The sequence below is a fragment of the Phoca vitulina genome, unplaced genomic scaffold, assembly GCF_004348235.1.
Source record: "Phoca vitulina isolate PV1807 unplaced genomic scaffold, GSC_HSeal_1.0 scaffold175, whole genome shotgun sequence".
Classification (NCBI taxonomy): Eukaryota; Metazoa; Chordata; class Mammalia; order Carnivora; family Phocidae; genus Phoca; species Phoca vitulina.
This window is the reverse complement of record NW_022589878.1, coordinates 3,743-28,358: the sequence shown is the minus strand read 5'-3', so window position 1 is coordinate 28,358 and position 24,616 is coordinate 3,743. Positions and strand designations below refer to the sequence as shown.

At 37.8% G+C, this 24,616-nt stretch overlaps 1 protein-coding gene across 1 annotated transcript in view; it reads left to right on the top strand.

Annotated features, from left to right (window-relative positions):
• LOC116629016 (pleckstrin homology domain-containing family H member 2-like) overlaps positions 1-20,336 on the top strand; it is a 54,491-nt gene extending 34,155 nt beyond the window's left edge. Inside the window, exons 4-15 of the mRNA XM_032399306.1 lie at positions 1,255-1,404; positions 2,843-2,926; positions 3,553-3,634; positions 6,855-7,040; positions 8,760-9,721; positions 12,726-12,801; positions 14,108-14,202; positions 14,809-14,953; positions 17,627-17,763; positions 17,876-17,986; positions 18,153-18,239; positions 19,826-20,336. Coding sequence (XP_032255197.1) covers positions 1,255-1,404; positions 2,843-2,926; positions 3,553-3,634; positions 6,855-7,040; positions 8,760-9,721; positions 12,726-12,801; positions 14,108-14,202; positions 14,809-14,953; positions 17,627-17,763; positions 17,876-17,986; positions 18,153-18,239; positions 19,826-20,005 — 2,295 coding nt within the window. The 3' untranslated portion in view covers positions 20,006-20,336. The remainder of the gene's footprint in view (positions 1-1,254; positions 1,405-2,842; positions 2,927-3,552; positions 3,635-6,854; positions 7,041-8,759; positions 9,722-12,725; positions 12,802-14,107; positions 14,203-14,808; positions 14,954-17,626; positions 17,764-17,875; positions 17,987-18,152; positions 18,240-19,825) is intronic.
• Positions 20,337-24,616: the final 4,280 nt, after the last annotated feature.

Below are 24,616 nucleotides of genomic sequence, written 5' to 3'. Positions count from 1 at the left end.
CTTCCAGAAAGCCTCATTAGTCAAGTATTTTTGAACTTTAAGTGGATTCATCATGATATTTCAGAGGTGTTTTTAACAGTTTAACATTTTTCATCTTAATTATCATTGTTAATTTCTCAAATGCATTTGCATATTTTTCTTCTTTGCCCCCTACAATCTAAAACATTACAAAAATTACATTCTTACCCGTTTGGAGTATATGGAGTATATGGAATGGAAGTCTTCATATACAGTGCCCAGTACTTTATTTTCTTTCTTTCTTATCATTAACATCTCACACATTCTTTCATATGCCCAGATGTGTTTTGCAAAAGATCCAAGCAGAGCCAGTGTATCTTACATATTAAAATTAAAGCATCACTCGACCCCAGGTCACATACCAGTATCTTTTATCTTGCTCTACTTTTTCCCACTGCCTTTATCTCCTTGTGTAGCATACTGTATGATTTTTACGTCTTTCTTATATTTGTGATCTCTCTTACCCACTAAAATGTAATTTCTATGAGATTTTGGGTCCGTTTTATTCACTGATTCCCAGGGCCTGGCATTTGGCAACTATTCACTGAATGTTTGCTAAATGAATGAATCAATAAACCCTCACTGAACATACTCTCCTACCTATATCTTGATTCTCATAGTTTTTTATTTTTTGTGATTCCATCATTTTGGCCCTTAAAACTTTTGTTTTCCATTTCCTTTCCATTGTGTATGTGTTTGTTTTTCACCTAAGTTCAATTTTTTTTTCCAAAATGTGCTGTTATACCAGGTCATCCAATCTGATCTTTTTTCACTACTCACCTTTACTTTATATTCCTACTTCATTTAAAATATGAAAAAATGAGGGCTGCAAACTTTCTGATTCTATACTCACATGAAATACTTCACATATCATTGTTCTAGTAAACATGTGCATTACTTTATATGATAGCAAAATTCTGAGAATCTCTTTTTTTTAGCATGTGATGCTGTTTTTTTATCTCAGAATTTTTTTTATTATTATGTTATGTTAATCACCATACATTATGTACCTCAAAGGTAAACACCACTTGGCAAAATAGTCTCCAGACTTTATAATTGTTAATACATTAGTCTTCAGACTTTATAATTGTTAAATTGTTAAAACATGCTGTTCATATTTTGTTTTTATGATGATACCTTTTAGGAATCTATTTAATGTTAAAGTAAAATGCTAAATTTAATACTATGATAAATTAATTACATACCTAATATTAATTTTCTAACCTCTGAATCTAGGTACAAGTTATGGAAGAGAAATTAAAAGCAGCTAATATTCAAACCAGTGAATCAGAGACAAGGCTGTATAAAAAGTGTCAAGATCTAGAGACCCTAATACAAGAAAAAGATGACATCATTCAAAACTTGGAACTGCAGCTTGAAGAACAGGTTTGGAAGAATTTTATCATCACAGTCTAAATACATGCGTTTATTTATGCATAATCACAAAGGTTGAAGAGAGAGAGCCTACATTTCTAAATGTGGGTCAGAAATCTCACTTATTTGGTCAACTCATGGAGTCTAATCACATTTGTTAGTGAAAAGTACAAATAAAATGGCATTCTCTTTAAGTTTGGGTTATTCCAAGTCCATATCTAACATTTTTTGGAAGAGACTGTGCTCCTTAATGCTCAGACTTTTTAGGGTTTGAATGTAGTATTCAACTTGAAAACACATGGTTATCAGCAAGCATTTCTGTCTGTAAAATGTTTGAAATAGATCTTTGCTTTAGATTTTTAGGGTTTTGGAAATATTTATGGAACATTGTGTTTTAAAGGTATGTTTGATGTGAATCCTTCTGTTTAAAAATGTGTACACTGTTTTTAAACCACTTTACTGAGATGGAGTATAGTTTTTAGTTTATTTTAAAATTTTATTAGGAAAAAAATTGCATTAAGGTCATTTGCTTAAATCATCACTTAGCATCATTTAAATATGACCACTATGAAATTATTAAATATACTAAGTTGTTTTTTATCTTCAGCATTTTTTTCCATTTCTCTGCAGATCAGTATTTCTGTAGGTCAATGATTTCCAACTTTTTACCACCCCCCAGCCCCCACCCACTGTGATTTATATGACAGTCACATTCTCATAGTTTTGTGAGCATAGCCAGATTTTAAGGTTGGTAAATGTGAGCTAGAGTTTTTTTTTTTTTTTAAAGATTTTATTTATTTATTTATTTGAGAGAGAGAGAGAATGAGAGAGAGCACATGAGAGGGGTTAGGGTCAGAGGGAGAAGCAGACTCCCTGCCGAGCAGGGAGCCCGATGTGGGACTCGATCCCGGGACTCCAGGATCATGACCTGAGCCGAAGGCAGTCGCTTAACCAACTGAGCCACCCAGGCGCCCCAAGCTAGAGTTTTTTATTTCATTTTTCTGGATCTTTAAAAACTTGCATGTAAAAATAAAATAAAATATATGAAAAATAGAAACTTGTGTTTAATCGGAAAACAAACCATGCTCCAGAAGAGATTCTGATTCTCCTCTCCCTGACCTGGTTGACCCCTCTTCTACTGTTATAAATCCTACATCATTTCCAGAAATCATTTATTTTGTTGATAAATTCAGTGCTTGGATTTCAGTATATGATCTTTCAGAGAAAGAGAATTAACAGTTAAAACTAGTAATATTGCATATGCCTTTGTGGTTTATTATTATATCTGCTGGACAATGGCTTTCATTTTTTACTCTATTTGATGATTTGAAGGTAGATATATTAACTTGGAAACAGGTTTTAAGTGGATTTGTCCTTTATATTTATGATGTAACATTTCCAGACCAGTGAGCCTATGTTTGAACTAAACACACTGCTAATGTTATTTCAGAAACAAATAAGGGTACAAGAAGCTAAAATAATAGAAGAGAAAGCAGCTAAGATCAAAGAATGGGTAACACTTAAATTAAATGAGGTATTTATCGCTATATTTTGCCTTTTCTTTACCTTTTACTTCCTTTGAATAGATAAGTCATCAGAGTATCTGATCATTTTGAATGAAGCAAAGTTCTGATCAGTTGGTGGTGCTGCTGTCTTTTGGTAAACATGAGATAGGTAGCTTTCATTTTTATGTCCAATGTATTTCTAAAATTAAAAATATTGATAGACTCCTAGTAAACAGTATAAGTAGCCTCATTCTGGGTAGTTGATTTTAGTTCTAATTAGTTAATTTTAAATAATTATAGAACATATGTGTATATCATAAAATTAATGTGTTCAGTATCTTGAGAAGTACACATTGGTTTATATGGCAGATTAAATGCTGAAATAATTTGGTTTAAAATAATTTTACAGTGGGAAAGGCGTGAAAATGCCTTGGGGTGAAAATATTTGAAACTCTCAGTCTGGCAAAAATAAATATCAAAGCCGTAATTATCTAGGTTGATAGTTACGCTGATAAATTCATCTGATATTTGCTCATCATTTCTTTTCTATTTTGCTTACATGTAATTAGGTATTAACATTTTAAAATAATATAATTTACTAGTACATTTTAGAAATGTTATTCCTGTATAAAAGGATACCATTATGTCCTTTCAGCTGGAATTAGAAAATCAGAATCTTCGTTTGATCAACCAAAACCAAACAGAAGAGATAAGAACAATACAGTCAAAACTACAAGGTATGAGTATTTTGACTAAGATAGCTTAATTGGGCTTACTGGGCTATATGGAATTTTACTGTTGAACACTTAAAATATGCCTAGCACAACCAAGGAACTGAATTTTACGTTTTATTTAATTTAAATGGATTTTAATTTAAATAGCCACATGTCCATATTAGACAGCACAGCTAGACAATTGCAAATAACTCAAAGGGGGTAATACTAATTTCAGTGTTTAATTTCAGGTATGTTTTGCTTTCAAAAATCAGTTATTTTCTATTTTCACTTGTACTGTGGTGATCAATAGTGAGTGAAATTCTTACAGCCTGAATATTTTCAGCAGAATTTTATAATATGAATAATAAACTCTTTGCATTTTCCAATGCTTAGGGTTCTTTCTTTCTTTTCAGCATCAAAGCTTCAAGATGGGTGGTAGAGTTAGAGATAGAGATTTACTTAATATATTGTTCTGGTGAGCACCTCTCAAGTGCACATTGAGCCGAGGACAAGGTGAATCCGCAGGGTTATTAGATCCTGGCCTGCTAAAGTGGTTTTCAAACTTATTTAGCAACAGGACTCCTTTTAAAGCAGTATTTTTTTCTGTAGACTCTCAAGAGATAAACAGGTGGAAGCAGTGTTGGGTGAAGGGCCCAGAGTCCTGCAGACTCAGCTTTACCCGTGCCTCTTCTTACACCCACTGTGACATTTCCACAAAGCCCTGGGGGTTCCCAGAATGCACTAGAAAAATGCTGGCACCGAAGCAAGTGCATGGACTTTGGAGTCAACCTTAATGGTCTATGACTTAATAACTGTTATGTTGCCGGATTTTTTTCTTTTACATCAGTAAAATGGTAATGGTAGTTGTGCCTTCCTGGTTTCATGGGAGTTTGTTGATTGTAAAACATATGAAAGCATTTTGTCTACTGCATGTTCATACTTACTGCCATCATGTTGTAAAGAAAAAAGCTCCTGTTTTCCTTTTCCCTCAATACTTCTGACACCAGATGTATGCAAGTTTTTCCCACACAAAGCAATTCTCCAATTCCCAGGGGATTCCGACTGGTTGTCCTTCAAATTTAACTCAACTCTGACATTATCTACTTGAAGTTAGCGTCAGATCCCACAGGTTACAGGCTTGATCCCACAAAACTACCCCCCGCACCACCACTTCATACACCACTTCAAACACAATTGTAAGTATCAGTTCTCAACCCTGCTTCTGGCCCACTGGCTATAAATCAGAGGTTCCCATGACCCGCCCTAGGTTTGATAATTTGCTAGAGCAGCTCACAGAACTCGGGCAGTTTACTTACTATACTTCTGGTTTATTACAAAGGATATAACTCAGGCACAGCCAAGATGGAAGAGATGCAGAGGGCAGGGTGTGGAGAAGGGGCGCAGAGCTTCCATGCTCTCTCCAAGCACACCACCCTCCCAGCACCTCCCCACATTCACCGACCTGGAAGCCCATCCTTTTGGGTTTTTATGAAGACTTCATTATATAGGCTTGACTGACTAAATCATTAGCCATTGGTGATTAAGTCAGTTTTCAACTCTCCCCTCCCCTGAGGTCAGAGGTAGGGGGGTGGAGGATGAGGCTGAAAGTTCTAGTCCTCTGATCACATGGTTGGTTCCCCTGGCAACCAGCCCCCATCCTGAAGCTGTCTAGGGGCTTTCCAAAAATCACCTCATCAACATAAAATCAGATGTGGTTGAAAGGGCTTGTTATGAAAACAAAAGATACTTTTATCGCTCTTACCACTTAGGAAATTCCAAGGGTTTTAGGAGCTGTGTGCCCGGAACCATGGATGAAGACCAACATATGTAGTTCTTATATCACATGCTTCCTCCAACTATGTGATGGAAAATTGGTATCCACATAGTTGATCTGGAATTCCATATTTACATATGGAATCACTGACATAGATTGAATGTACTAAGCCCAGTTCTCAAAAGGCTGTTATTTTATTTGCTATTCTTAACTTGCAATTCTAGTCTTCATTGGCAGTCTGTTAGGTCTCGTAGACTAAGCAGTACGAATCCTTGGAGTCTAGACTTGGATCAGAGAAGAATAGATACAAGTATGTAGATATAATATAGTACTTTAAAAATGTATATGCATATCTATGGTTATTAAAATACTGTGGATTAGTTCTGTGAGAGATAATCAACATGAAAATAATAAAAGATACACCTAAAGGAATACACTATATAAAGATATTTTTCTTAGGCTCTACTCAGTTATCAGCTGCTATTTAATTTACCCCTTTGGTGTTCTTCCAGAGTTAATTAAGAATTTAATTTTGGGGGGAAACTTTTCTTACTATCACTAGGATCTCTATGCTTTTAAAGATTTTATTTATTTATTTTAGAGAAAGAAATAGAGAGAGTGTGGCGGGGGGGCAAAGGGAGAGGGGAGAGAATCTTAAGTCTGCCTGATGTGGGACTCGATCCCAGGACTCAGATCATGACCTGAGCCAAAATAAGAGTTGGACACTTACCCGACTGCACCACCCAGGCACCCCTCTCCATGCTTTTAATCTTGCAAGCAGGGTTGTTACAACTCCTAGAAGATGGATTAAACCCATGATTAATCACTCCTTGAGCTATCTAAATTCTCTATCTAGAAACTGTCCCCTCCCCTTTTTTTTCCTCTAAAGAAGTGATGAAGGCCCTCCATATTGTGGACATTGTAGATCAAGCCCCTTCATCTGCTCTTTTGGGAGAAGCAAGTTGAAAACTAAGATAGCAAAAGTTATTACAGTGATCATGTGATATTTGCCCCAGTGATAATCTGAATTTCCTTTGGTTGTCTTGGCAACCAGGACCTCAGTCCCTCTTCCCTCACCATTAGTAGCATTACTGCCCATTCAAATTTTACCAGTTCTTGACTGCTATTTACCAGTACTACGATTTTTCAAGAAGCTATAACCCTCTCCTTGTCTATAATCTGTTTTTTATTTGTTTGTGGTTTTGTTTTTGTTTAAGAACTACTTTTAAAGGGATTAGATATTCTCTCTACAGTTAAAAAATATTTAGAACATTCAAAATATATAAACAGATTTAAACATTAGTATGTAATGCTAGACATTAAGGGGTCCATATTACTAGACATAAATAATTCAGGCTTTTTTCTGGCATAAGGAGTGATTTGTCCAGATTTTTATATGCTTTGGTTCTGTGTTTAATAAACTGTCATAAAAAATTCAGATCTTGATTTTGATTAATGATCTTGCAGAAGTTCAGGGGAAGAAGTCATCCACTGTCTCCACACCAAAGCTTTTGGAAGGCCAGCGCCTAAGTAGTTTGACCTTTGGGTGCTTTTTATCCCGAGCAAGGAGTCCTCCTCAAGTAGTAAAATCTGAGGAAATGAGCAAGATATCATCTAAAGAACCCGAGTTCACCGAGGGAAAAGACATAGAAGGTATTTATGGACTACAGGAATTTACTTTGACGGTTTTTAAAAAGGAAAAATAATTTACTAAGATTCATCCAAATATAGCTTAATTTTCCTTGTTTTTTTTTCCTTGACAAGTTGATGTTTTATGAAAATATTTTTAAAGAGCAATCCAGCCTTTAATTTGTATAGCTAGTTATCGTGTGTGTTTGGGGGAGTCTTTGACAAGGATGAATAGAAGGGACTGATTTTCCCCTCTTGATACTTTTTCCTGCGGTAGGTAGCAGTGATATTTAAAATTAAAAAGTTCACGGTTGTACCTACAAGGTACTTGTTTTAGCTGAGTTTCACATTAGAACTATGAACTTTCTATTATTTACTTAAAATATTTAAAAATTACCTGATACCAAATACGAAGTTAAATATGGCGTAGCAAACTTATAAAGAAAAAGAACACCAGGGGACAATTTAGTGAGTGCTTTGATTTTCCCTTTCCCATTTTGCTTCAAAGAGGAAAATATTTGCTTTGATTTTCCCTTTCCCGTTTTGCTTCAAAGAGGAAAATATTTGCATAGATGTTTAAGTCCTGGACCTGTGTGCAGATTTCCACCCTTCTTTTATTCATAAAGCCCCTTTAAATTTTGCTCTGTTGTTCAGCTGCTGGCTTTGCCACCTGTAGGGTGACTTTGCCCAGATATTTTAGAAAGGCTTGAATTGACATTGTCTCTGTTTTCAGCTCCCGCTTCCTTCCTCCAAAGGAGAAAAACTATAGCCCTACAAGCTGTCTCTGTACTTGGTTATGAAATCCTGAAAACTGCATAATGTTTTTCCAATCGGAATTCTCCTTTGCTACTTGCTTTTATGCTGTTGCTTGCAATTTTTTCTTCTCTTTTGAGAAGTCATTTGGATTTCCCTTCCACTTTCTAATAGTCAGTTGAGTATAGCTTGGTACAGCCGAGGTTGCCCGTCCCGAAGCTCTTGCTCACTTGCAAGTTTAACAAATTGCCTGATACCAAATCATTGAGCTTATTTGTTCAGCCTCTAGTTCCTTGTTATGAAGGTTAAATATATGTTTTAAAAGTTCCTCTTGTACTCTTTATAAATTGTACAAATGTTTAGTTCGCTGTTTATGAAGCCAGTGGTTCATTCTATTAATTATATTAAAAACAAAAGTAAGCCTCATTGAAAGACATTGTTAAAGAGCATTATTCTTGTGATAAAACACACTTGGAGATATGAATAAGCCAAGTAGAGGCAGGAAAGCTTTTCTGTGTTTATGTTTCTTCGTGGCTTTGCATATTTCATGTATTGAAGCTTGGGAACAAAGGTGGTTTTTTTTTTTTTAGACTATAACTTTATATTTATTATGTTTAAATTTTCTTATGATAATTTTGAAATTTAGTTGAAAGAGGGCTGTCCTTTCCTTTGCTTTAAAATAGAATTAGTGGTGTCCTTTGATGGTTGCTTTCTTTGACAGAGTTGCCTTTTCCCCCCCAACATGTTTCTTTGTAAAAAGCAGTTTAATTTTGATACTCTTCTATTGAAGTGTTAGGGCTCCTATTTTATCTTAAAGCTTACAGTTTTCAAAGTTGGGTTTAAACAAGACATACAACTAAAAAGGGATAATGTAAATTAACTTTAGTCATACGAAAATTCCAGTTTTTACAATGTAGTCTCATAAAGCTAAATGTACAGAAATATTACATTATCAAAGGCAACGTGCCAATATGATGTATACTTTTCTAGAAATGGAAATTCCAGAAAAGTCGGGTGAGAACCAAATTCAAGAAAAAAACCTGGGTCAGAGAGTGTTGCATCAAACCCCTTGTGTCCTGGAACAGAATCGGAAAACAAGAACGAGCTTTGCAACAGATGGTGGTGCCTCCCAGAATTCTGGGGCTCCAGGGAGTGACTGGAGCTCTGATGAGGAGGACGGGAGCAAAGGAAGATCCAATTGCAGGTACACGTCCACTCTTTCCAGTCACACGTCAGAGGAAGGGGTCCAGTGTAGCAGAATGGGCAGCGAGGCGTACCTGACAGCGTCTGACGACAGCAGTTCTATATTCGAAGAAGAGACTTTTGGCATAAAGAGACCAGAACACAAGAAGCTGTATTCTTGGCAACAGGAGGCACAGTGGAAAGCTCAGAATTGTCCTCTCATAAAGGGAAATTCTGAATCAACTAAAAACGAGCACGATAGTTCGTCAGATGAACTGAATAAAAAATTTCAGTCTCAGAGACTGGATTATTCGTCGTCGTCGAGTGAGGCCAACACCCCCAGCCCTATTTTGACCCCCGCTTTGACTCCCAAGCATCCTAACTCGCTCACTGGAAAAGGTACACAATTAGTGCCTTCATCAAACCTCCCACCCCCAAAGTTAAGGATTCCTAATGTGTTCAGCATAAGTGTGGCACTAGCCAAAAGGCACTTAAGCCAGCCACAGTTAAGTTCCGATAGGATGTTTGGTACAAACAGAAATGCCATAAGCATGATACGCCCGCTCAGACCTCAGGAAACAGACCTTGATCTAGTTGATGACGACAGTACAGAAATTTTAGAGAATATGGACACCAGTTGTGATGACGGATTGTTTTCCTATGACTCCCTGGAATCCCCGTGCTCCGAAGACCAGGAACCCTGTGACTCGGCCAAGAAGCCGGCATATGGCAAACCGCCCACCCCGCCCCTGCACCGCTTTCCCTCTTGGGTAAATGATATTGCTGTGTGCGACGCATGCACGCTGGTTTTTAACTAACACCCATTTTCCAGTTTTACTTCTTTTCCTGTTTCTTTTAGGATCCAGATTGTTCTGAAACATCTCAGTTTTCAGAATGCCGTTTTCCCTTCTCTTTTCCAACTAGTTGTGAGTCAGTTGAGAAATAAGGTGAAGACAGATAGGAGATCAAAATATTACCTTTATTACTGAGAAAACTGATTTTAGAGAATTGGTGGGCAGATGAGCTTTCCGACACTGAACTTGGAATTCTCTAGATTTATAAACCCAGTCCCAGGTAGCGCTGGATCTCCAGAGGCTTCTTCAGGAGAGGCTTGCCCCTCCAAAGTAGCTTACAGCTAGAGAAAGAACAAATGGTGTTTCCTGAGCCATTACTTCTCAAGAGAAGGGAGAGAGACAGGTGCCTGCCCAGTTTCTCCTTCTAAGCCTGCCAGTCACGTTAAGCCGTTCCTCCTTGGGAGGGAGAAATGAATGGTTGGAAGAGGATCTGGAATATTACTGGAGTTGCCTCCATACGGAAGGAAATGTCAGGGGTGGGGAGAAAGGGTTTCTCTTACCTGTGTAATACTTTGGGCAAATTTGGAACCAGGACACTTAACTCTTATTGGTTATCAGTTTTTTAACTTAATCATTTACTTGATTGACTTTAAGAGAAATTTAATTTTACTCTTCATGAGCTTATAAATCCATTACTTTAACCAAAAGCATCTTCCTGTGTATCTAGAGTACATTGAAATTTCTTCCATTGAAAACACTGACCATTAATACAGTAGTTAACTCATCATTGTGTGATTCTTTCTAGGAATATCTGTATCACTATATTTAAAAAGTTATTCTTATATTTGAAACAAACTGAAATTATCTGTCTTGTAGATTTAACTTTTCCTTCACATATTGACATGGTTTAACCTTTGGCCTCCAGAGAAGCATCAGGGTTGCAGTATTTTTGGGGCTTGGGGGTCATATTCTGTGGTTATTATTTTTTTTATTTAGTGAACAGTGTGATTTTAAGCAAATTAAGGCAGCCATGTTTTCCTACTGTAAATTCGGACCTTGAGTTGTATCTGCTCTTACTTACTTTCAAAAGAACATTTCTTTGCGGTGCCTACATGAAACCGTCTGCAGTTCATTATTAAATTCTGGATAGCACAAAAAAGTAGACATTATTAGCATGTGAATCTCTGGAATTTCAATTATGTTATCCTTTAGGCAGTGAGGATTTGAAATTTTTGCTTCTTTTATTATGTTGAGATTTTCAGAGATTTAGGTTAGGCTTTTCATGTTCGCTTTATTTGGCAAACCATTTTCCTACTCTTTTGCCTTTCTCTCTTCAATTTGTCTTCTGAAGCTATTCAATCCTGAAAAAGTAGTAGTGCTTTTCAAAAGCCTTCTAGCAGTCTGGCCAAGTTTGAGGTTTTATTTCGCTGTTTGTTAGGTATTTTCAGGTTTCAAGGAAAAGAGATGTATTCCAGTTACCTCAATTTATGAGAGTTTATTTTAAGGATTCTTAAGAGTTTATTTGAAGGCATAGACCATCCTTACTGAACTGGAATATCTTTCAAAATACAATAGTCACTGTAGTGGGAAAACGTGAGGATTCAGCAGCACCTCTAATAGTCGTCAATTCCTTAGCAACAGGTGACACCCGATGCCCCTGGACCAGTGGCTTAGCTTGACCTCTCCCGTCTGCAGTGACTCTTCTTGTCTCACTACTGCTAACTCCTCTCCTCCACTCTGTCGTGCTTCCAGCTGCCTCTCATCTCCTGCTCACTGCCCTGTGTTTACACATCTTAATGTTCCGCTGACTCTGCTCTTCCTCTCTGTGTGCTTATCTCACAATCCTGTTCTCAGAGAAACCACATCTGATTCATTCACTCAGCCATTCTCCAAACCAAAGCGTCTCAGACAGTTGGGATCCCCTGCCCGTTACCTAGCAGGCCACTGGCTGGCACAGTCCTGGAGAGGACTGCCTTAGCTGCCTGCTATGCCCTGGTCCAGGCGACCGTGTCCAGGTTAGATGCAGTGCAGAATTCAGGACATGGTGGTTATGCGTTAAGAACAGCCCGGAATCCCTTTCCTTACAGAGGGCAGGGCTAATAACCTTTCCAGTACCCATCTCAGAGATTTCTCTCAAAGAAAAGAAAGCCAAATAACAACATGCTTTTGGAATAAGATAATATTATAAATTCCATTGCCATTCTCAAATTCATTTTTTTTTTTTTTAAAGATTTTATTTATTTATTTGAGACAGAGAGAATGAGAGAGAGAGAGCACGTGAGAGGGGGGAGGGTCAGAGGGAGAAGCAGACTCCCTGCCGAGCAGGGAGCCCGATGCGGGACTCGATCCAGGGACTCCAGGATCATGACCTGAGCCGAAGGCAGTCACTTAACCAACTGAGCCACCCAGGCGCCCTCTCAAATTCATTTTTTATTTGGCCTCAGGTGTTCCTTCTATTTCATTGAAATGTACGTTGAAATAAGGAGAGGATAGCACTTAATGCTACTCTATGATTTCTGACTTCCAGATTTTTCTCCTTTCTCTCACCATAGTCTAGAATAGTAGGATATTAAAGGTATTATTTATGTGTAGTCAGTGATTATGAATGGTTTCTAACCTCATGCTACAGCCATTCGAAGTTTTCTGGTTTTTTTTTCTTTACCCATGTTGTAGAATGGTAGAAGACTGTGGTGTTTATGTGCAGTGATCACGAATAAGTTTTCTCTTACTTTTTTCCTATCTCTTCAAAAGAACTTAAAATACCAAGCAAAAACTTGGGAACAAAGATAAATAATGGAATGACTAATGGATGGAAAAGGTCTGCTGTGCTGTTCGCATATTTGAATTGGCGCTGTTGAGAGTTTTATAATAATGCCCCGCTCTGCTGTATATTAAATGAAGAACAAATGAAAAGCATGTGTATTGAAAGTAATCATGTCTTTGCTTTAAATATCCAGTTTAAATCTCTCTTTTACATCAGGAGAGCAGAATTTATGCTGTAGCCAAATCAGGCATGCGAATGTCTGAGGCCTTCAATATGGAGAATGTTAATAAAAGTAAGTGATTTTGCATGCTACAATGTAGATGGATGTTGGGGACATAATGCTAAAGGAAATAAGCCAGTCACGAACAAATAAATACTGTATGATTCCACTTCTATGAGGTATCTAAAGTGGTCACATTCACAGAAACAGAAAATGGAATGGTGGTGACTAGGGGCTGGGCGGAGGGGGGCGGGGGAGTCGTTGCTTAATGGGTTTAGAGTTTCAGATTTGCAAGATAAAAGAGTTCTGGAGACCCGATTCACAACAGTGTGCCAATAATTAACACTAACTGACCTGCACACTTACAAATGGTTTAGGTGGTAAATTTAATGTCATGTGTTTCTTATTACAATAAAACATGTTTAAAAAAATAAGTGATTTTGTATTCCCAGTTCACTAGCCAACAACTTCCTAAATGTCTGAAGTCATTGGAATAGAATTATGTAAAACTTTCAGAAAATGATTTCTAAGGTTGCTGGTTTACATTTTAAAGTTGAAATTCATTGTTACCAATATAGGGGCACATCCATCTATGTTCAACTCTTTTTGTTTTTACCTAAAAGAGGAGAAAGCAAAGAAGCTGTGGAGTTTCAGCTGTTTAAAGCTGCAAAAATATCAGTCTCTATGTCCTTTTTTCCAGAGTTTAAAACACATTCCTTCTTTCTTTCTTCAAAAAAATTTTGAAGAAGCAAATGCATTCCTATTATAAAAAGTAAAACCAAACAACAGCAAACTGTCTGGAATAAAAAGAGAAATTTTCCTGTGGTTCCTTCTCTTGGCCCCCTCCCTATCCAACACTAATTCAAATCTTAGAGGCAACCATTGATGTTCTATTTCAGCGATCTTCTGTTCTTACCGTTTGGGAAATTAGATTCTAAGTTTTCAGCATGAGTTCACCTGATAAACTCTTAAGCATGCCAGTGTTTTAACACCATATCACTAATAGAGCTATGAAGAATTGGAGAATATCTTCATAGGGTAGTGCTCACTGAATCAGCAGGTGCTTGTGCTATTTCTGCCCAGCCTGAGCAGGAGAGAGATGCCTGCTGAAGAAATAAAAGCTTTGATCCTTACTCTCAAAGAGCTTACAGTCTGGTTGGGGAAGTAGCACATGTGAGGAAGTAATGAGCCATGGAAGAGAGTGTATCATTCTTACAGCAGACGAGAGAACAGTCATGCATGTTAATCCAACTTCTCTTTAATTGGAAATTTTGCTAGCTCACGTCCATAAGAAATAGACCTAAGTGCTAGAGAGAAGGGTTTTTTGTTTTGTTTGTTTGTTTGTTTGTTTTTTAAATTACTTTGTTTTCTGTTTCAGATTCCGTTGCTCTGTTGTCCTATACCACATCAGGACTCTATACCTCTCTGATATACAAGAATATGACAACCCCTGTGTATACAACTTTGAAGGGGGTAAGTCATTACTGTCACTGCTAAGCATGTAGCTCTCTTCATGGTGGATCAAGAAAACTGTTTATTCAAGCTCCAGATTCCATTCTTGACATTTTACTCTGACTCTCCCTTTATAGGAAGTTGTAGACATTCACACTAATATATCATAAAAAGAGAAGAAATGGAAAGATCTAGAGAAGATATTTATGCTTCTCAGAGTATTAGAGGTCTGGGCCCATTTTTATTTTACCCCATGTGATTTTCCACCCCCTCCATGGTGGTTAATTGTTTAAAGAAAATATCACTATTAATGATGTAGGGAAGGCTCCTAATTTGGAAAGATTTTTCTGTCACTGCCAGGGTTCCCTTCCCTTGCTTGAAGTACTTAATTAAAGTAAGTATTGTCAAGTATTAACGGCCTTATGTTTTTCAGGAATCTTTAATATTTGACAAATGCCTTGCTAATGAGAATTTGGGATTTAACAAATGACTTTGAAAATGCCAAAGTATATTCTTGTATTCCTTTAAAAAAAATCGTATTCCATGACTTCTGGTAAAACATTTCATATCTAAAAAGAGAGGTGACTTTAGAGATGGACACATATAGGCTGTTGTGCTTTTCTTTAGAAGGCAACACAAATAAGCAGCAGCCCATTCCTGGATGACTCCTCTGGGTCAGAGGAAGAAGATGGTTCCAGATCCAGCTCACGGACGTCGGAGTCAGACACGCGTAGTCGGAGTGGCCCAGGCAGCCCTAGAGCCATGAAGCGAGGTGAGGGAAAGTCTCAGGCGTACAAGACAACTCCACGTAATTCAGGATATTTAATAGGAATTTTATCTCCATAACAGGACTTTTTAAAACAAAGTACTTGCTTTGAACAAAGTGAAAAGAGAATTAGCCAGGACTAAGATGCTTATATTCTAGTCCTAGTTCTCTTCTTAATTCTTTTGTGATACCACCCAAGCCACATGATCTTTTTTGTTTTGTTTTGTTTAACCTTACCTTATCTATAAGAGAGAGATCACTTTATTACGGGAATAGAGTGAAATAATTGGCCAAAACAGAGTTTCTCTTTTATAGTTAGTGTGTGGCATTTTGGATAATTTATGAGATAGTCTTATTTCAGCTAAATTTATTATGCTGCTAAGTGGTGGAAAATACACCTAAAAACTTGGTGGTTAATCTGATATTAAAATGGAAACCAACAAAAGCTTTATTTTGGGCATGTCTATGAGTTTTAGTGGATTGTGAAGAAATTTTTGGCATAGGTAGAGGTGACAGAGAGACATAATCACACTAAATGGCACCTGTATTTTATGAAAGCCTTTAATGCAGTGTGCTCTGTTGGTTTTCAAACCATGTTCCATGGAACCCCTAGGTAATCCTCAACCCCTCAACTTCAGCTGGAACTGTTCAACTTTCATAGACTTAGTATTTTGGGCTTCCACCAGCCTCTTTACTCCTACCTTGGCCCCCAACAGCCAGGATCGGGTTACATTACACTTTTGCTCAAAACACTGCAGACTCATAATGGTTATGAGGTGTTACGTGACTCTTACGTCTCTGATCTCATCTCCTTTCTCCTTCCTTGCTCAGCTCTGGCTACACTGACCCTCTTGCTCTTCCTAGAACATGCCAGGCATGCTTTGATTTCAGGACCTTCACACTAATTGTTTCCTCTACCTGGTATTCTTCCCCCCACATGTCTATCAGGCTAACTCTGGCACATACTATAGTGCTTTGCTCAAACACTGCCTTCTCGGTGAGATCCACCCTGAGCACACCATTCAAATTGCAATTCCTTGCTCTTCTCCAACTACTAGCTCTTTTAATTCCCTCTAGTCTGCTCTACGTTATATTTTTTCCTAGCACTCACTGCCTATTTTTGTCTGTCTCCACTGACTAATATATGTTCTATGAATGCAGAGATTTTTCTGTTTTGTTGTCTGCTCTATCCCTAGCACCCAGGGGAGTGCCCAGCACACTGGCCCTGGGGCTGGGTGCCTGAGATTTGCACTCCACCATTGCTCCTGCCTAGCTATTTGACTTTGGACAAATATTTTAATTTAATCACTGGACCTTAGTCTCCTTAGAGAATGAAGGCATTAATCAAGATGATCTCTGAGGTCCCGTATAAATCTAAATTCTGTTATTCTATGAAAAATAAAGGTATTACTATTGTTGTGACTTTTACTTGTGTTAGTCAAATAAACAAGAATAATGATATAGTGACATTGTCCTGACAAGTCCCTTAAATGTTAATAAACACTTTTAAAAATTGCCAGATACTGCAATGAATAATAATGTAAGTCCTTGATTTTATTATATTGAAAATCTCCAATTGTAGGGACCCTGCAAATGTGGCTTGCAACTTGTAAGTCATTTTCTGAAAAAAAGGCAAGTGAATTATCATGAAAATGTTCCCTTGAATTTTACTTTGTAGCTGCTGGCAAATGAAATAGTCTGTTTGTATCTTTAAGTCTTATTGCTTCTCTTTTACAAAAAGATTTTTAAAATTTATAAACTGGTATATTCAACTTATATGAAAAATACTACTGAAATTATGAAGTTCTTTTTGGTGTGGATTACTTTAAAAGTGATTACAAAAACTAAGTGGTTTAAAATGTCATTGTTGGGGCACCTGGGTGGCTCAGTTGGTTAAGCGACTGCCTTCGGCTCAGGTCATGATCCTGGAGTCCCTGGATCGAGTCCCGCATCGGGCTCCCTGCTCGGCAGGGAGTCTGCTTCTCCCTCTGACCCTCCCCCCTCTCATGTGCTTGCTCTCTCTCATTCTCTCTCTCTCAAATAAATAAATAAAAAATCTTTAAAAAAAAAAAAAAATGTCATTGTAGGGGTGCCTGGGTGGTTCAGTCAGTTAAACGTCTGCCTTCGGCTCGGGTCATGATCCCAGGGTCCTGGGATCGAGCGCCGCATCAGGCTCCCTGCTCGGTGGGGAGCCTACTTCTCCCTCTCCCGGGCCCCCTGCTTGTGCTCTCTCTCTCTCTGTCAAAATAAATAAATAAAATCTTTAAAAAAATGTGATTGTACAAATTTTGATAAATTAAAATCAAACATTTGTTTGCCTATATATATATATATATCAATATGTAAATACACGTTTTTAATCCTTAATAAAAAATACATTAGTATTCTTGCATATATTTTATGTATATATATTGCACAGTTTATGTAAAATTTGCTCTGCTTGTAATCATACCAACATATTTATATTCCTGTGACTTCCTTGGAGGTTTGCTGATAATCCATACCCTTTAGTTCTGTTTTCTGCTTTAAAAGTTCTTTCTGGCGAAAGGTATGAGAATAAATCTAGTCTAGGAAGGCTTATGATTTTGGAATAGCTGTATTCCTTAGGAGAACTCACAGCTGGCATTTGGACCACCTGATTATTAAATATTGACTTAATTTATTTCTTTATTCGTCTAGGTGTGTCTCTCTCTTCAGTGGCATCTGAAAGTGATTATGCCATCCCCCCAGATGCTTACTCCACAGACACAGAGTACTCACAGCCAGAACAGAAGCTCCCTAAAACTTGCTCATCATCCAGTGATAACGGGAAAAATGTAAACACTGAATCAGGTTTAAAAAAAAAAAAAAGAAGCAATATATTAATGAATCTTGTTAGTTTGAGCCTCCAAAAGGAAACTTAAATTTTTAAAATTTCTTTTTAATTAGGAACCACTGGAAAAATCTGGCTATTTATTAAAAATGAGTGGTAAAGTCAAGACTTGGAAGAGGAGGTGGTTTGTTCTTAAAGGTGGTGAATTACTTTACTATAAATCTCCGGTAAGTGGGAAGCACTTGCTGTTTACAGCTGAATTCCTCAAACTATAAATCAAACTTCTGATTGATTTTCTTCCCTGTAATGCAATTAATTATACAAAGCATTTCTTACTATTACTGTTACAGGTAATCAATCACTTTACCTTTCGGTTTTCTTCCTTTCCTACAGAGTGATGTAATTAGAAAACCCCAGGGCCATATTGAACTTAGTGCATCCTGTGGTATTTTAAGAGGAGATAACAAACAAACAGTTCAGGTACTTTATATTAACTTTTTTTTTTTCTTACTTTTTTGTATCATGCAAAACCCAATTCTTAATTATCCAAGCTAACAGAGAGGAGATTGGATGATTCAGTGTTTCTTTATTCATTTTGTGTTAAGTGTGATGCCTCAAAAACGTGTGAAACCCCAGGCCTTCTCAGTTAAAAATACAACATAAGCTAGGTTTGTGTTGAGTAACTGTCCACAGCACTTCCTTTGCCCTTTATCCCATACACTCATCTTTCCCTATACTTGATCTCCCAGCTATTCTCAGCTCTCCAACTGTCTAGCTATTTTAGGGAAGGCTTATCTGAGAAATGAATTCCCAATATTATTAGTTTGATGTACTACTAAATTCAGGAGAGCTTGCATTTTGATATAGAACCAGAAAATGGCATTTCTTCTATGAACTTCAGCTGCTATAGCATCTAAGTGGGAGAAATATTGGTGAGGAGAAGGCTGTCCTACTTCACACCAAGTCATACCCTAGACATAGCTGCTGGCCATTAACCCACACAGTAAGGCCAGTCTTGCTAGAAGCCTACTAAATAAAACACTCTTGAGATACTTTGGTAAATGTGATTTAAATTCAGACACTTTATTTCTGAAATGCCTTCAATAATTATTATTTTCATATCTTGCTCCTTTGGGGAGAGGAATAAGGCTCATTATCAGTGTTTTCTGGAGATAATACTGAGAATTGCCCAAAAATGTAGAAGGGAGAATGAGGGAAAGTTTTGTCTTGAAGCATGGCCAATAAGAATCATCTATAAGTGGGGCCCCTGAGTGGCACAGTCAGTTAAGCGGCCAACTCTTGGTTTCAGCTCAGGCCATGATCTCAGGGTGCTGGGATTGAGCCCCACGTCGGGCTCCGAGCTCAGCGTGGAGTCAGCTTGAGATTCTCTTCTCCCTCTGCCCCTTCCCCTCCATGTACTCTCTCTCTCTCTCCCTTTCTCTCTCTCCCTCTCTCTTTCTCTAAAATAAATAAATAAAATCTTAAGAATCATCTACAAGCTTCTGAAATATTTGGAAATTTTGAAATGTGGTTAATTTAAGACTAAATTGTGGGTTCATAATATCTGATCACAGGTTGTAAGAATTTCTCCTCTTCTAAGTAAGGTCTTCTTATTTTATTTATAATTGATTTCTTCATTTCTATAACAAATAACTCCTCTTTATTTGCTAAAAATATATTATTTTTTATGTTTATTATATTTTTATATGTTTTTATTATATTATATCACTTCAACAGCCAGGAGCCTGTAGCACATTTAAGGGAGAAAAAGAAACGGTAATGAGTAACCGAGATAAAAAATCATGACTCAAAAGCATAATACTCTGAAATTTCAAAGTAAACTAAAGTGAAAAAATTATTTCAACACCAAGTTAACTATTGTAATTCTCACAAAGTGGTTAAACTACTCTAAATTATTTATGGAGTCATTTTTTAGCACCTAGGATTCAAGGTATGGCATGTTTGTTTCTACATTAATTAATGATGTTTTTAGGATAGACAGGGAAAAGTTAATAATCCTAAATCTTAAGAGTTTCCTTTCCTATCTCTTTCTCATCCGATTCTAGTTGACCACTGAAAAACGCACATACTATCTGACTGCAGATTCTCCCAATATATTGGAAGAATGGATTAAAGTGTTACAGAATGTTCTCCGAGTACAAGCTGCCAACCCGCTTTTCCTGCAGCCTGAGGGCAAACCAACGGTGAAGGGATTGCTCACCAAGGTAGGACCTTTACGTGCATAGAAGTGTCCTGGGCAACTGGGGAGTTAGCCCCACTGATCATAAGTGGGTGTCAGAAAATAGGTGTATTGAATATTTAAATTATCTTGGATAGGAAGGGTATTTTACTTAGGATACCAAATGTTCTTACCATCAAAAATTCCCTAACCAGAATTTTTAAAAGATAGTTGAAAAGCTTAGGAAAGTTGTTTAAAACATGTGAAAAACAAGCGTTTCCTAATCAGTAAGTAAAGGATAAATATCAATGGGGGAAAAGAACGAAGGACACAATGGGAAAGAAGTAGAGTTGGTACACATAAAATATACAAATGATATTTTTAAAAATCTGCTCAAGGGGTGCCTGGGTGGCTCAGTTGGTTTGGTGTCCAACTCCTGATTTCAGCTCAGGTCTTGATCTCAGGGTCCTGAGTTCAAGTCCCATGTTGGGCTCCACGATGGGCATGGGGACTACTTAGAAAAAATAATCTGGTCAAAGGGAGGATACTTTCTAAAATTATGAAATACAGTATTGACACAAATTAAGAAATCTGCTAGTGAGCATATTACTTTAGAGGCAATTTGGAAAAAGAAAAGAAGATGGCAATTTGGCAGTATCTTGATCAAAGTGTTAGTTCAGTGAATGTTTTCGAATGAAGAAATGAATGAATATTAAATGTTCAAAAACATTTACACAGACCTTTTCATCCAGCAATCTCAGTCCAAGAAATTTATACTTGGGAAATGGTCTTAGTTTGCAAAAGATTTAAGTGTAAGAATGTCCATCACAGCATGGTTTGTTTTTTTTTCCTATTTTTAAAAAATGAGGTATAATAACTAAAATGCAGATCATAGGGCACCTGGGTAGCTCAGTTGGTTAAGTATCTGACTTTTGATCTCAGCTTGTGTCTTGATCTCAGGGTTGTGAGTTCAAGCCCCACGTTGGGCTCCACACTGGGCATGGAGTCTACTTAAAAAAAATAGATAAAGAAAATGCATACCTTAAGTATAGAGTTTGGTGAGTTTTGACAAATATTTACTATCATTCTATCACAATATAGAACATTTCACTTGCCCCAGAGAGATTACTTGCCTGGCACAGTTTATAATGAAGAAAAATTGGCATCAACTTAAATGTAAAGTAGAGGATAGTTTAAACAAGTATGTATAATCAGATAATGCTTTACTATGCAGCCATTTAAATATTGTAAAAGAATACTTAGTGCTCTAGAAATATGATGCATTGTTAGTTGATAGAATAGACAGCAGTATTATATTATTAGCCCATTTTGTTATATATATAGAGAGAGAAATGTCTGAAAATGAAATACACCAAGATATATTGTAACTCTGATTTTATTCTTGCTTAATTCTGTTTTCTCACTTTTTTAGAATGAGGAAGAATTGGTTTATGCTAAGACAAATATTATTTTTCAATTTAAAAATTCCTATTGGTCACTTTAAGAAAAATAAAATAAAATAATTACACATGAAATATCACACACAAAAATAACCTCTAAATAATCACTCATCATTCATGTGCTTTGTTTATGTAAGAAGTTAAAAATTTAGATTTAGACAAGCTATGTCACCATGTAATTTATACTTAGCATTAATGTGGGAACATAGATGGGTGCTACTCAATAATATTTACAGATTGACCAGCTACACCAAAAGTAAGAGAAAAAACTCACCAATACATTCAACAAAGAATTGTGCTATGTTTTTTCCAAAATGTTACATTACCATGAAAATGTTTTTTTCAGTTACCCGTGACTTAGAGACTCCCTGGTATTATGCAAATATGTATTTTCCAGTGAACACAGTGCTACTTTATTTATTTATTTTTTTTTTTTTTAAAGATTTTATTTATTTATTAGAGAGAGAATGAGAGAGAGCACATGAGAGGGGGGAGGGTCAGAGGGAGAAGCAGACTCCCTGCCGAGCAGGGAGCCCAATGCGGGACTCGATCCAGGGACTCCAGGATCATGACCTGAGCCGAAGGCAGTTGCTTAACCAACTGAGCCACCCAGGCGCCCAGCACAGTGCTACTTTAAATCATATTCTTACTATAATTCATAATAACTAGTTGTCCTCTGATTTCAAGGACCATGTGTATCAAACCCTTAGACTTTAATGTGATCCTGTGGCTAAGGGTTTGTTACTTCTCCCACAGTCTGTTTGTTTGGTTGTTTTTACTTTATCCACATGGCATTGTCAGTTCCTGCACATTACATTTCTGCTATTCTCTGCCTCCCATCTCACAATTGTATTTTAAATGAAGATAAGTAGATGTGATTATCAGATGACTAAACCATTTGGGTTTGTAGACAGGATGCTTATTAGGTTTCCTTCCTACCATTTTTCATGTCCACCCCCATATTTTCACCCTCAGAGCCTTATAAGAGAAAAACTTCCCTCAGTTATTCTGAGTGACTTGTTCTGAGCCCACATTCAGGCTACAATTTAAGATACTGTAGAACAGCACTTGAATACTTTGGAAGGGAGGAGATTTTTTCAGGTTGTCACATTGTTATTAAGTACAAAAATATGTAGGTAGATGTTAAGAACTTGACTAATTTGATTCTGGATAGTCACTCTCGCAACTTTTATTTTAATGCTTAGGAAGAACATTTTCTGTCTAAAAAGGCATTTATTTAAAAAACAAAAATTTATTGAGCAGTTACCACGAGCTGGGCAATGGGCTGAGGGACATCAAGATAAACAGGCCACTGCCCCATCCCTCAGAGAACCTCATCATATATTGGGAAAGAAAGGGAAATAGCATATTATAATGATATGTACCAAGTGCAATTATGAGATGCATGGTAAGGTCACAGAGAAATCTAATTTAGGCTGTGGGATCAGGAACAACTTCTGGGAGAAGATTCATTTGTGCTGAGTCTTCAGGGAGGAGAAAGAATAGTTATACCAAATGGAAATGGGCAAGGAAGGTTTCCCAGGCTAGGAGACCGGGAGGACAAAGACAGAGTATCTCAAAGCAGTGCCATCTCCACTGAAAACAAGTCCTTTGGAGAAAAAGCTGGGAGGCTCCTGATCATGGAGGGCTTTTTTGTCTTGTTAAGGACTTTATGCTTCACCCTGAAGGTGGTGTGGAACCCTTCAGGTTGGTAAACTGGGGCAGGGGCATATTCATGTTGTTATCAGATCACTCTGTGGCGAGGAAGGTGGATTTGTCGGAGGTAAGCTGGAGGTTCTAAGACCAGTTAGCAGAAGTGGTTCTTGTGAAGAGGATGAGACTCTGAACTGGTCGTAGGGAAAGAGAGGAGAGGGTGAATTTAAATAATGGTAGGATGTAAAATCTTTGGTTAGATTTTTTGAATTCAGGGTCAGGAAGTGAGAAAGAGAAGATTGGCTGGGTGAAAGATAAGAGAGCTCAGGGTGGGGCCCCTGGGTGGCTCAGTCACTTAGATTAAGTGTCCGACTCTTGATCTCAGCTCAGGTCTTGATCTCGCAGTCATGCTTGAGCCCTGTGTTGGACTCCACACTGGGTGTGGAGCCTATTTAAAAATAAAAAATAAAATAAATGAAAAGAGAGCTCAGAGAGGAGGGGCAGTTTTAGGCTGATTCAAAGGCTATTTTGGACCATGCCAATTTTTAGAACTTCGAGGATACCTAAGTTAAGAATTTAGAAGTCCAGCAGGGAGTGGCAACACCAGGCTACATCAGAGGAGGGGGCTGGGTTGGAGAGAAGGATTTGGGGAATCCTCAGCATGTATTTGGTGGTTGAATTCGTGACAGTGAGAGAAGTCACCCAGGGACATGTGTGTTGTGGCAGAGCAGGGGACTGCTGCTGGAACACCGGATTTTACAAAAGCTGAGAGCACATAAAGGAGATGTGTGAAGAGACCCTGGAAAGCAAGTCACGGGGGCCGGGGAGTGGAGTGTGTGACAGGAGGGAGTGGTCTGCAGTATCAGATGCTGTGGAGTGCTCACCAAGGAAGGTACATTGCAGTATGTTGAAAGATAAAGGGGAGATGAGTAAGTACAGTATTTGAGTTTGGAGGACTGATCGCACAGTCCAGCACATTAGAAGGAATGAACCTGAAGGGAACATGGTGTCAAGAGAAGCATTTTTAGGATAGCAAATGCATACCTTGAGTTTGCAAACTGAAGGGAAGAAGCCAGGAGAGAGGTGAAGAACAAAGCTCAGAAGTGGGTGGGTGGTGGGGCGCCTGGGTGGCTCAGTTGGTTAGGCGACTGCCTTCGGCTCAGTTCATGATCCCGGGGTCCTGGGATCGGGCCCTGCATCGGGCTCCCTGCTCGGCCGGAGGCCTGCTTCTCCCTCTCCCACTCCCCCTACTTGTGTTCCCCCTCACGCTGTCTCTCTCTCTCTCTCTCTGTCAATTAAATAAATAAATAAAATCTTAAAAAAAAAAAAAGAAGTGGGTGGGTGGGCATGGTAGGTGGGCATGGGGGAACAGCATGGTGGAACAGCATGGTGGGTGGGCATAGGGGAAGGGCCAGGCTGGCAGAAAGGCGAGGAAGGATAAATATCTAAGTTTGTGGGGCATTGAGTAAGATCCCATCTGATATCCTCAGTTTTCTTGACGAAGATTACTCCACAAGACAAAGTTATTTAGTGAGAACGAGGGAAAGGACTGAGAATAATCAGGG